Here is a 13,483-nt window from a genome sequence, read left to right as displayed (position 1 = left end):
TGGTTACTTTCTTCCATCTCATCACCTCTCTAACTCAGCATCTTCTGCTGTTGCCGCTTCCCTCCCCGCTGCCCCCCGCTTCCAGCATCCTACTCGCACTATTTAAGTCTGCTAAACATTTTCAGATCTCAGTTTGGAAAGAGAATTGCAAGTGTGTTATGAATGCCACTGGAGCTGGTAGTATTGCTTTTATGATCTGCACCTTCTGTTCTAGTTTTTTTCGTATATCTCTTTTCAATATGTGTTTGACAGTGAAAGTTTATACAAATAGTCACTACTTAGACTTGTGTTCAAATTATTTACTTAATTTCTTTGCTGACTAACATGAGGTTTATGGGAACTGTGTCTTATGTTTGATTTCCAATCACCTTAGAAATTCATCCTTCTCAATCTGCTACTGAACAAGCTGGAGTGAGTGCATTTAATTAGATGCTGTCAGCCAAATCCATCTTTGGGGTAGCTTCAGTGATTTGCTTTAGCCAGAGATGAATTTAACATCATATTTCTAGGTATCAGTCATCTGAAATGGAGGAGTATATTGTAATTGTATGTAGTTTTGATAGGATGCCTAGCAATGAATTGCTGACACTTTCAGTGCTTTAAAAATAGATTTAATTATAAGGTGTGAAAAGTAAGTCTGAAAACTAAAGGTTAGAGCTTCTACTTGACTACAGTTTTCATTTGTTGCTTTTCCATTGAACTGATTCTGTTTGATCCAGATTAACCCTCATCAGATCAAAGGGGTCTTTATTATTAACACACAATAACCTATTATTGCACTGATTTTTCAGTCCTAGAATTACCACATTCAGTGCCACATGCAGTAACAAATGCTGAAATTCAACCTATTGTTTGGTACTAAATTCTCAAACCGGGAACCTGGGGATAGTGGGCAGAACAGGTGCAAGTGTGACATTAGTTCCTTGCTTCCTAAATGAGTGAGTTATTTCATGGAGCTCTGTGGGAAAGGAAGGCCCTAGGAGGGGGATCCTCCCGCCACCTTCAGCCCTGACCCTTGTGGGTAATTGGCACCGCGCGGCGCTCGGGAGAGGAGGAGGAGGTGGTTCCTCTGTGGCAGAGCGGAGCTCTGTTCCACGCAGAGCCATGTCGGGGGAGAGGAGGAGGAGGTGGTTCCTCTGTGGCAGAGCGGAGCTCCGTTCCACGCAGAGCCGTGTCGGGGGAGAGGAGGAGGAGGTGGTTCCTCTGTGGCAGAGCGGAGCTCCGTTCCACGCAGAGCCGTGTCGGGGGAGAGGAGGAGGAGGTGGTTCCTCTGTGGCAGAGCGGAGCTCCGTTCCACGCAGAGCCGTGTCGGGGGAGAGGAGGAGGAGGTGGTTCCTCTGTGGCAGAGCGGAGCTCTGTTCCACGCAGAGCCGTGTTGGGGGAGAGGAGGAGGAGGTGGTTCCCCTGTGGCAGAGCGGAGCTCCGTTCCACGCAGAGCCGTGTCGGGGGAGAGGAGGAGGAGGTGGTTCCTCTGTGGCAGAGCGGAGCTCCGTTCCACGCAGAGCCGTGTCGGGGGAGAGGAGGAGGAGGTGGTTCCTCTGTGGCAGAGCGGAGCTCTGTTCCACGCAGAGCCGTGTCGGGGGAGAGGAGGAGGAGGTGGTTCCTCTGTGGCAGAGCGGAGCTCTGTTCCACGCAGAGCCGTGTCGGGGGAGAGGAGGAGGAGGTGGTTCCCCTGTGGCAGAGCGGAGCTCCGTTCCACGCAGAGCCGTGTCGGGGGAGAGGAGGAGGAGGTGGTTCCTCTGTGGCAGAGCGGAGCTCTGTTCCACGCAGAGCCGTGTCGGGGGAGAGGAGGAGGAGGTGGTTCCCCTGTGGCAGAGCGGAGCTCCGTTCCACGCAGAGCCGTGTCGGGGGAGAGGAGGAGGAGGTGGTTCCTCTGTGGCAGAGCGGAGCTCCGTTCCACGCAGAGCCGTGTCGGGCAGCCCTCGAAGCACCTGGTGTGAGCCGCAGCGAGGCTCCCACAGTTGGGCCCTCTTCCCAGGAGGAGGAATCGTGAGTCCTGGCAGTGTCCTAGCCCGGGCCCCGTTCTAGCGCCCGTCCGCGTAGGGCCTGCACCGCACCATTCCCCGCCCGGTGCTCCACTCCAGCACTGAGCATGGGCTCATTTCTTCAGCAGTAAGAAAAACTTGCTCTATTTGTCCTGTTTAAAGGTAAATAACTGACCAGCCTGTGCTGGAACGCTGTAGGCTGGGTGAAGGGAAGGTAGGTTGTGTTTGTGATGGCTCTTGCAAAATCAGAGCTCCTGCTTGTTCGAGAGTTGCAGACCAGCCTGTCTGGTTGCAGTAGACGTTCCTTAATTAGCCAGGGCTTTTAAAAATCATCAATACTTTTATTTTGCTTATTATGTACCATACTAGCCATAAATACAGGTATTTAAACACCAGAGACAGATTTGCTACTCATAAGAATCTGTTTTCAGTAGGAGATCTGAAATACATAGCTCGAGGCTAATAGCTGCAGGAGTGGAGTATCCTGCAGATTCCAAAGCTGTAGGAAAGCAAAATATTAGGGAGTTAGATGGATGAAACTTGTGTAAGCCTGTGTAAGCTTCAGTTGCAAAACAGAAGTAAAGCTAAGTAACATCCAGAAAGGACTGCTTTCCAACATTCCAAAAAGGAATCTTGGGTAGATTCTCTTCCAGTCCCCAGAAGGGCTCTTGGAAGCAGAAGTTGGAGGCAGCTGGCAGCAGTGAGCCACTGTGGCAGCCGTGGTGGCAGGGTGCTTGGAGAGCTGCTTCCAGGTTGCGCCGATCCTTGTTGGAAGGAGCCCTACCTGTTGTGGAGCAGGGGGAGAAGGGGAGAGCAAAGCAGGAGGAAGATGCCTTGTAATTTCTGCACTAGTAATGAAGTTCTGCAGTAGTAGTGAAATGTGAAAATACAGCTGGAGTGTAGGTTTTGTGCAGGCCGGGGCCTCGGGCAGGAAGTCAGAGTGCCGAGGAACAGGGGAGCTCTGAGCTGAGGCGGGTGATGTTACCAGGGTGCTTGGGCAGCCATGGCACTCAAACACGAGTCCGTTTTAGCCTGCAGCTGACCTTGGTCTTCCCTTCTGGAGCAGCGACACATGGGCTGTGTAGGGCTGCCCGCAGCTGCATTTCTAGACATGCAGCAGATCAACAAGGCGTTCGCAGATGCACCCCAGCTGAGCTGCCACAGCCTGATATGAAAAAAAAAAAATCTGCTTTTGCAAAGTGTTTTCCTTTCCCCTTCTCAGCCTTTTCCCTCCAGACGTTTTTTCCGCCCCCCCTTTACTGGACTCCACTTCAGTCCTCATGTTTCTGTGGGATTCGTAGGTCCTTCACCACCATCTCACTGTCCTTAAGAGCTGGCTTGTTATATGACCGATGGGAAAGTGTTGTGTCCCCTCTGTCCCATTGTGACATATTTCCGATTTTCCATTTTTATCCTGCAGCTTCACTGCTTTATCTTTCCTTTCCATCATGATGGAAAGGATGTGCCCAGTAAGTCCATAGTTACCTGTCCTCTTGCTTTGAGAATCAAGTCATTTCTTGTTCATCATCTGGGCACTTACTTTCCTCTGTAAAATAGTTTTCAAAGACTCAGAGAAACAAGAGAAGAGGATGACAATTACAAAATAAAGTAAATCTCAGCAAACTACTTTATCCCCCTTTTTCTCCCAAGGGTAGCATGTAGGTAGGTGGTAAGCAATACGTGATGAACAGTGTTTTCCTGTTGCAAGAGCTGTAGAGAAATCTGCAGGAAATTCACAGCTTGGGAAGAAAGATCCCTTAGGACTGCTGTGTTTGTTCTTTTTTTGTTTGTTTCTTTTTTCTTAGAAATCCCTGTATTATATGGTCTTTGGTGACCAACAGTGAGATCCAGTGGTCTGTGCAAATTGTCAAGACTTTGTACTTCAGTGGAACTAGAAAAGTCTGATGAACACAAATTCTAGTCAGTCTTTCTGTATGTATTCTTAAATACAAAAGGGTTTCTTGAAATAATAGTTTGGAGTAATAATACATGTATTTCTTCTGAGATCAAGAAAAACGAATCTTTTACACTTTTTCTATGTGTTACTTTGCTTGAAAAAAGAGTTTTAAAGCTAGTTCACAAATGTAAGTAGGGCAAGCATCCTAAAATATGGGCAATCTTTCCAAATTATACAAAATGCACAGATTAAAAAAAAAATGAATAAGAATCATAGAAATGCTCTTTGGAAAATTTCTTACGATTTAGCAAATAACATTTTTCAAAGCAGAAGTTAATAACGTGCATGTCTAGATTCATTCCGACCTGTTCCCAGGTAATCTGTATTTACTACTTGCCCATAATAATCTGGCTTCTCTCCTTTCAGCTGTTGCTTTTGGCACGGCAGTTTTTGTATGAAATGTTTAATTTCCTCTCTCTTATATATCCTTGAAAGGAATATATGTGCATATATATATATATTTATATATGTATATGTGCCTATATGTATGTATGAGCAGTACTGCATATGTACCTAGAATCCGCTCAAAATAATTTGTAGGGTACAGAATTGACCTAATTCTGTTGCTGTTGAATTATGAGGAAACTGCCTCAAACAGCCAGCAGTGCTGTTAGACCAGCAATTTTTTGAGAGTTAGCAGTGAAATCCCCTTTAAAATCGGTGTCAATTTAGTGTTGTGTCCAGCTTCTGGTAGCTATGGTTTTGCATGCTTTTTCTTCTTTATTTCTGATACTTTTTACTATAAAATAATAATTTGTTAAATCAGAGAATCTCTTACTGTACAGGTGCTCACAATGATCTGGGAAAGACTGCTTGACATGCAGTGTGGAGCACTTCTATCTATAAATAGAGCTAATTTGGTGAAATTATGAATACGTCCCTGTAGGAATTTTTAGGGAAATTGGGTAAAAGGAGCAGAGAGGTGTTACTGGATGTGGGGGAGGACAGTGAGGATGGGAGTTTGACAGGTGGTCTGCATGCAGACTAGTATTAAAATGTAGTCTGTGCTATGAAAAATGGATTGTGCCCTCGCCTTAAAGGATTAACCTTTATATATATGTGTGTGTGTGTATGTGTGTGTTCATGTGGGATGTGGGAAGCCAGCATGTTAGGTTTGAATAAATCTAGCTGCATTGTAAGCTGTCATGAATGTGTTAAATCCAGCTTTATAGGAGGATGGTTTCTGTATTTCCAACAAGTGAGACAAGTGTCCTTTTATAGATTTGCATAGTACATGCAGGAGAATTAAAATAACTGAACAAATAGTATTGATCCTAATGTGAAAATTCCTCCTAAATCTGTAGTTTGAGCATCCTAGTCCTCATTGCCATTCAGCTTAATCCTCCAATTTCTCAGGGACATGCTTTCTAGCAAAAATCTTTTGGTCCTTTTAAATTATTAATGTCATTAAAATTTATAATTTTCTGTCATTACCTCTAGGAAAATAGAGATTTTAATGTGAAACATAATTGTCTCATTTTGCAATTTGTGTTACGATAGCTGAGCACACCCAGAGCAGATTTAAATATTTCCCTGAACAAAGGGGCTAGGAATTACAAACCAGCTGAAATAAATAGGTGAGTGCTGCAAGTGACCAGTATTTGTGTGCAAATAGATGGATAAACAAATGCCACATGTTTTTCAAGGGTGAACTTAGTACTTGTATGACATGCACAGAGAAGAAAACAGAATTATTATTGTTATTGTTTTTCTTCAAGCATCTCTTGTACAGAAGCAAAAGCAACTGCTGGTGCTAGGGAAGGAAGTGCCTGGCAGTGCAGCAGCAGCATCGTGGGAGATATATAGAGATGCATAGATATAAGTATGGTGAGGTAGCACCCAGGCAGCCATGAGCAGGGCTGTGTTTTGGATTTTGTTTGAAAAAAAAAATGCTAGGACTGAATTAAACACTTTGCTTAGTTGTTGATGTCATGGTGAAAATAACCATTTTGTAACACATACATAAAGGAACAAAAACACGTTGTTTTTAAATACATAAGCAGACAAAACAGAACTTGGTCATGAGACGGGTGCGAAGCCTGGCAGGCCCAGGCCTGTGTTTCACACGCGTGCCCCTGCTCTGGGGGTGCCAGCACCAGCTTCGCGCGCGCGTTTCCCGCCCGGCCCCATGTGCCAGGGCTGCCAGCCTTGGGGCCGTCGCTGCTGCCGCCCGCTGGCTGCCCGGGGAGGGCTGTGAGCAGGACACGTCCCCACGGGGCCGCGGGGGCAGAGGCTCCGCGCGCCGGGGCCGAGGAGGCTGCGGGGCTCTGCCAGCCGAGGGACCCCGCGCTGCCTCCCATGTGGCCGCGGGCCACCCAGGCTTTCGTAGCAGGCCCCAAGTACATCAGCTGCTACAGGAGTGTATTTGGTTTTCAGTCTTCTGGTTCTTCTCCTCTGCACTGGTTGGTCTCTCATTAATACAAAGGATTTCACCTTCTACAAAGTTAAAAATTCTTACTCCTAAAAAAGATGGGAAACTGGCAAAAAGAACTGAACAGAGCCAACACGGCAGCACAAGTGAACCGCAGCAAGTAATTATAATAACTCCACAGTCATTTCACTTGCAGAGTGACAGAATGAAGGCAAAAAAAACAAAATATTCTTTCCTGAATGTTAAAAATTGGGGCCCAGGCTGGCGGTGGCTGCTGCGTGTCCCAAGGTGGCACGTTCCAGGCAGGGAGTAGCCACCACACACCATGCTGCTCGTGCAACACAATTCCTTTTTCTTAATAAAAAAAAGGAAAAAAAGGTGATGTGTAGCTGTGTTGGCTTCAGCCACAGTGCAGTAGATGCAGGTTTTGATCCCATGTGAAAGCGGAGCTGAGACATGGGCAGGTTGGCAAAGCAGCCCTGCAGATGCTAAGCCTGGAGGCAGGAGTGACCTGTCCTTGAGGCTTCCTTGCTCCTTATCCCAGCTTAGTCTGTGTGAGGAAACCTGTGTCCTTCAGTCTGTCAGGTCCTTCCACAAAGCTCCCCTATTCTTGATTCCTTTTCCTGTTTTGGGGAACTTCAGAGGGTTTCCTTGCATTGTTAAACATGTCCTCCTGTTCTTATGGGAAAAGAAATTTCCTGTGATGATGTTCTCAGGCCTCTGTGAGCGTAAGGCCCGTCTTTCTGAAAGCTAGTTGTACTTTGCATTTGTGGTTTTGCTCTGAGCATGTAGCGAGGGGCCGTTCCTTTAAATCAAAACCCTTTCTGTATAAACGTGGTCTAGACCCTGACTGAAGGCTCTTCCTCCTTATTTACAACCAGCAGAGACCATCCCTGTACTTCACAATGAGGAATTGCCTCCCTAGTGTGTTAGGATTGCCAAGGTAGACGGTATTGTGTTAGACTGTTTCCATTTTTGTTTCAGGTGATGCATAAAAAAACACCATCACTATTACTAAACACAAAGTAAGATCGATTGGCCCAGGCTAAACGCGTGCATGTGTATTTTCTTCCACAGTCTGTTAGAAACATCTATCAAATAATGAAAGGAGTGTATAAAATGCGTGGATACATTTATGTTTCTGATAGATTCTTGTCTCCTTTTGCAGGAAATCACTGACAACGAGATATTGGAGTTGGTACATAGCGCTCTGGGGAGGATGACAGTTATCCGGCAGATATTCCCCCTCTCAAGGGACAACAACCAGAGGTGCATGAGGAACAACCACCGAATCTCCTCGCTGCTGTGCGACCCGCAGGAAGGCTATCTGCAGATGCTGCAGGTCAGTAGCTCTGCCTGCCAGAATGGTCCTCCTCCCAAATTTGGCCAACTACACGATGTCAGAGGAGATGTAAGAAGGACAACTAAAACAAGTATACTTTGATCTTCTAAAGTGTTAGAAGGTGATTGTGCTGGCTCACAGCTGGGTTTGGATATTTTATCCTGCTAAGATCCTTTGTGCTGTTACTGCTTATTATTGTATTTATAGACGAGAGATCTGCTGTGAAAGAGTTAATCTGTGAGGATAACATGACTCTGATAGCTATTGGGCTGTAGAGCATTTCATATTTAGTTAAATGGCCTGCATCCAGCTGATATTTTCAATCTGCCCTGTTTCAGCAGCCTCGGAGATCTCTAGCAGCTGATAATTGTCTGAGCCTGTGAAATATGTTCTACTAGTTCACGTTCCAGATTTTGGTAACAGATATGACTTTGGTGTAGGCAACGTTGCAGGGCTACTTGTATTTTTCCTACAGTAATTCAAGTATAAGCTTAATTTCAGGCGCCCTTCGCAAGGCGGCCCAGTAACTGGGAGGTGTAAGTCTGGGACGTTCAGGGGACTATGCACTGGGGTTGCTTCAGATACTGTTAAGAACCACATCCCTGGTACTGTGGGAGGTGCAGCATAAAACTTTGGAGAACCTGAGCGCATAAGTGTGGTCAGAACCTTTTTATGTGGAATTAATATGGATATTCCCACCTTGAAGCTCTGTCTGGTTCGGGCTCGCCCCCAGGCAGAGTTTGGGAAGCGCCAGCCTCGCGCAGTGCCGCTCTGCGTGCCGCGGGCACTGCGGTTCTGCCCTGCCTGGCCCGGGGAAAGCCCGGTCCCCTCCCGGCCCGCAGAGGGAAGGAGCTCCGGAGGAGCTGTCCTGAGGAGAAGGGCCACGGGTTGCAGAGAGTCAAAGCAATTCCCAGCATGTTGAAAAGTCTGTCTGTCCTGAACCAACAAATCACTCAAGGGAGGAACAGTCTTGCATTATGGCAGGGTTTTGACTATTGCTGTCTATGCTGGTTTATGCAAAATCTAATTCAGAGGCTCATCTGGAGGACTCTGACAGACCTCTCTAAGCAAGTTGTTACTGCTAAAACAGTAATTGGTTTGCTGGCTTGAACAGCCTCACTCCCTTTCCCTAAGCTGACAAGGAGCCTTTAGGAATCTAAACACTCTTCTTACTGCTTGACAAATGTGGGCTTTGAGAAGCAAAACGTCCTCAGGATTCAGATTTCCTATCTTCCAGAAACCCTTTACCACCTTGGAAACTGTCATTAAAAGGGTGGAATAGCAATGCGGTTCTTTGCCCATTAATTCTGTCTCTTGGAAGTCTCCTGCTGCTCTCTGAACCAAGAGACAAGGAAAAGGTGCAAGAAGCCTGCTCCCTGCTCTGGGGGTGCCAGGGAGATCGCCTTCAGCAAGTCCTTTCCACAGCTTCCATGTCCAGTCCCTCTGGAATGAAATACCCTCAAAGGTGAGGGATATTGTTCTGCTACCAGTCTCTCAAGTCAACCACTTGCAAAATGTCGTGAATTGCCTTTAGGTTTCGGCAATTTGGATGCAGCGGTGCTTTTAGCATGTGCAGTTATATCTGAAGTGTTCTCTGTCTGCCTTTTTGTCATGTATGTTGCCAAAACATCTTAGAAAACACCTTGTGGGTACACAGCTCATACTCACTGCCAAATATGACTGATGTGTTGTTACTGGCCCTGCAGTTCAGGTACTTCCAATCTTCTGTTTCCTCTCTTTTGCTCAAAAAAATAGTTTTGACCTTTTATGCCACAGAAAAGCACATCACTGAATTACCCCATTGCCAGAGGCTGCGGTAGCCACGAGCTCCGTGTCAGCAGCATGAATCCAGCGGGGCCGGGGCTGCCTGCCGGCGCTCCGGCCCACGCTGCTTTCAAGCAGCTTGATTACACCCCTTTGGAAATCCCTGGTGTATTTTCCCTCGGGCAGTTTCATATTAATAACTCTTTGTTGTCGAGGTTTCTTACCAGCTATTATTGGTTAATTATTTATTTAATGACTTTGAAGAAGAATAAGCTAATCTCTGTCAGCCTCTTGCTGTGAGATTTTTATAGGAGAGAATTTAGTGTTTTTAACAAGCTAGTAAAGAAACATTTGCGTCATGGATTATTAACTTTATTCTGGCTAAATTAATGAAAATGTTTTAGGAACAATTTTGTTCTTGGTATCTTTGGTACCATATCCTGGAAAGTTGTTTTTCAGTGGGTGATCATCCCCGCTTGGCATGCTGACAAGACTTCTAAAGATCAGGCTGTTCTGCAAGCTCATCCAAAAACTCATCTGTTCTGAATGCTTTGTGGAAATCCAATCTTACTCCATCAACTCACTTGTCAAAATTTTGCTCATGCCCTTATTTCTTGCACGTATAATACACCCAGCTGGATTTCTGCTTCAACTGGAGAAAAAGCTTTATAAAGTTTCCCATCCTGAAGGTTTTATTTGAAATTGGAAGACTACATTTATCTCTTGTCTTACTCTTCATACATGATTTTTTGGGCCCATTTCATCTGTTCTTTCCAAAGTGGAAAGCGGATAATTTAGACCTTGCTCTCTCCCATTGGCGATGAGCGTCCTGTGGTTTCAGCCATCAGCAGTCGGTGCTGTCTCGGCCGCAGGGATAATACTTGAGCCCCTTTGGAAGCTCTACGGGATTAGAGAGGTCCTGTTAGTCACAGGTGTTCCCTGTATATACCCCTATGTGGCGCTTGAGTGTTGCTTGCCAATGTAGAGTGGGATTATCATCATTAAATTGTTTAGATCATCTCAGAGACTGTTTCACATAGTAAATTTGAAGAAATGTTAATGCATGACCAGCTTCCTCTTTCCAAATCTTTTTCCTTTAAACACTAGTTTGAAGTCTGGCTACAGATTTGGATTTGTGATTGAGATGTTTTCCCTATACAAGGTTCTCTCTGATGTGTTTTGTTATAAAACCAAAAGTTGTTTTGGTGGTTATGTTTTTGAAGAAAGATCCCCTTTAGAATTGCGGTTGTCTTGAAGGTTTTTTCGTTTGTCTGTTTGTTTTACTGTTTATACAGATAATAAATTCCAACTGTATGGGACCTCATTTTTATTTAAAGCATATTACAGGGGCACAGGACATCTAACGTTATTTAGCATGAGCCAAAACATATAGTAAGATTAAAAAGGCAGAAAGAAGAAGAAAACCCTGGCAAACTGGGTCACCAAAAGAATGAGGTTACTTCTCACAGGGTTCGGAGCCCCACCTCCCTGCTTCAGAACTATTCCAGGCGTTGCTTTGACATACTTGAACAGTAGATGTTGAGAAGCGTGGGCAGGTATTCCTCGAAACAGCTACTCTTCTACTTGTGAGAACATAATTTCATTCTTCAAGGATTTGACCATCAGACTCTCTGTAAGCTTTTCTTAGCACTTGCTCCTCCAGAGCTACATTTTTTCTGATGAGACATCTTCTCTTTAGGTGTACTGCAGTCTGGCTGCTCTGCGCAGAGCTACTTACTGCACGTGTGTGTGGCTGCACAGACGTGCCCAGGGCCTGATCCCGCAGCTTTGTGCGGCCGAACCGGCTCGCTGCCAGGGGACCTGTTTGTGCTGCTGTTACAACCTGGCTGTAAAGAGCTGCTGGAGGCAGCAAATATTGATTGAGCCCTACTGAAAATCTCACGGGGGATTGGTGAGCCGCACGTTTCCCTTTCCTTTCATTGCAAACCTGTTTTTGCTCATCTCTTTGGCAAAGTCTATTTTGGACATTCAGTCATGGTGAAACTGCCTCTGAGCAGTACAAAAATGAAAAGTTGCCTTAAACTGACCGTAGGACGCGATGCAGGGCATATCATCTCCCTGAAACTAAATGTCATGTCTTCCGTACAAAGAATGTAAATAGAAGAGCTGGTAAAAATAACTCTGGTGCCCGCTGGCCCACCACAATTTTGTGAGCATCCTGGAGGTAAGAACCCACTGAAATTGAAATCCTGGAATGAGCTTTTCTTCCCTGCTTGGACAACCTCTTTTGACCACATGGAGTCCCTCTATATCTATTTGCACAATTAGATATTTAACTGAAATTTTATTCAATGCTTTATCAAGGAGTGGACAACAGTGGCTAGAAGCAAGTACACCCATCTCTGGATTAAGGCCTTGAAACCTAGCCTGCGCACTCTTTATTTACATATGGTACAGTATAAAATAATAACCTTCTTGTACTTCATTTTGTGATTGCAATATTGTGTCTTGTCCTCTTCCCTGGCCCTCAGTTCTCTTTATCAGGCACTTCCTGCTAGACTTGCCCAGGATGGTTGGTGCTACCTGGGCCAGGTTCTCCAGGCAGTTAGTGCAGGAAGCCCATGCCTGCAGCCGGCAGGCCGGAGCATCCTTGTGCTGGACTTACTGTGTTGCTCCAGAGCGTACTGAGAAGGAAACTGCTCACAGTCGTGGTGATTGTCCATAAGAGGAGGAGGACATTGGGCATTCAAAGAATATAGACTGTAGGGAGGGAAGAGAGTGGTGTGTAGCTCAATACAGATGACACGCAAGCCCAGCCTCGCACTGCAAGGAAACCATCCAGCCTTGCCACTCCTTGGCGTCAACAAGTCTATAAAACGGCGTTGAAGGATCCTCTTAGGAGATTTGAATCCTCAGTGTGGATTTCCTCCCTGTCTCTGCTAGTGCACAGTGGGTTTTTTCCTCATTGCAGAATAAAGATTCCTGATGACTGAAATAATTTTCAGGATATATACCGGAACAGGCCTAAAATTGCTTACATACAGTGTAAACTCGTTAATGCGCTGGGGAAAATGGTGTTTTCTAACTGATGAGCCATGGAATTACAGCTCTTACCAATGGTGATCATTCTCCTAGCAGATGGGTCAAAGAGCACTTCAGTACAGTTTTAATACCTCCAGCTCTTAAGGGTCTCAGCAATCAAGAGAAATGGAAAATTACAATTTCTTCCTCCAAACACAACGAAAGAGAAGCACTTTGGTTTTCTAATACAAGAATTCCTGTTACATGAAAGCTAGTCCCTGCAGACAGATATGTGGCTTCCCTCCTCCACTCCCTCTGTGCAGGTCTAAATAGGGGCATTGAGAAATCCGACAAAGTTTGGAAAACCCAAAGGAGGCGATTCCCTGTTTTGTTGCTCCTTCTTTGTGTGCAGTTCTGAACACTACATGAGGACTGATTTCTGTATACACTGTTTTCTCTTGCCTCGGCCAGCAAGGGTGGAAAAGGGCACAACTCATCCTCATCTCTTCAGTGTCTCAACACTTCGCTTTCACAGGTCATTTCGCCTGCACAAGGAGTTTGAAATTGAAATTAGCTGGAAATTGAGATGTGTGAGCACTTGCAGTAACGAGCGTAGAGGGGCCTTTTCCAATGGCCCCTCTTTGCTTTCACAGCGTAACCATTCTGGATATAAACATGGTACCTGTGTGGAATATTTAGGGGAAGCCATTTCTCTTCCACAATACGGTGACTGATGGTGCCCTTGACAGAGCTTTATGTAGTCAAGTTGAGTAGCATGTGCTGCGAGCAAGGTTGTTGTGACTGCCTTGCTTTGATGAAGCTGTGGAGGCCTATGGAGTTTTTGATGTGTTAAGAGGAATGACATAGGAAATAAAGCAAATCATTGCAGCACTGGATATACTGCGAGATCTGGCCAGAATTTGTGTCTTGCCTGAGTAACTTTTTGTCTATAAGAAAATATTCATGTAGGAGCAAATTCAGGCAGAAATACATGTGGAATGTATTTGAGGGCTTTAAGTATTCTTGCTTTTCTACCTCAAAAATAAATAGGGAAAAAAGAAAAGATAAAAATACAGCTTTAA

At 45.3% G+C, this 13,483-nt stretch overlaps 1 protein-coding gene across 1 annotated transcript in view; it reads left to right on the top strand.

Annotated features, from left to right (window-relative positions):
* GRID1 (glutamate ionotropic receptor delta type subunit 1) overlaps positions 1–13,483 on the top strand; it is a 437,352-nt gene that overhangs the window by 324,009 nt on the left and 99,860 nt on the right. Inside the window, 1 exon segment of the mRNA XM_088526360.1 lies at positions 7,482–7,655. Coding sequence (XP_088382486.1) covers positions 7,482–7,655 — 174 coding nt within the window.

Source organism: Tinamus guttatus, unplaced genomic scaffold (genome assembly GCF_059628265.1).
Source record: "Tinamus guttatus ecotype Peru unplaced genomic scaffold, ASM5962826v1 Tinamus_guttatus_pri_ptg000246l, whole genome shotgun sequence".
Classification (NCBI taxonomy): domain Eukaryota; kingdom Metazoa; phylum Chordata; class Aves; order Tinamiformes; family Tinamidae; genus Tinamus; species Tinamus guttatus.
The sequence above is the reverse complement of the archived record's forward strand: the minus strand, read 5'-3'. Positions and strand labels throughout refer to the sequence as shown.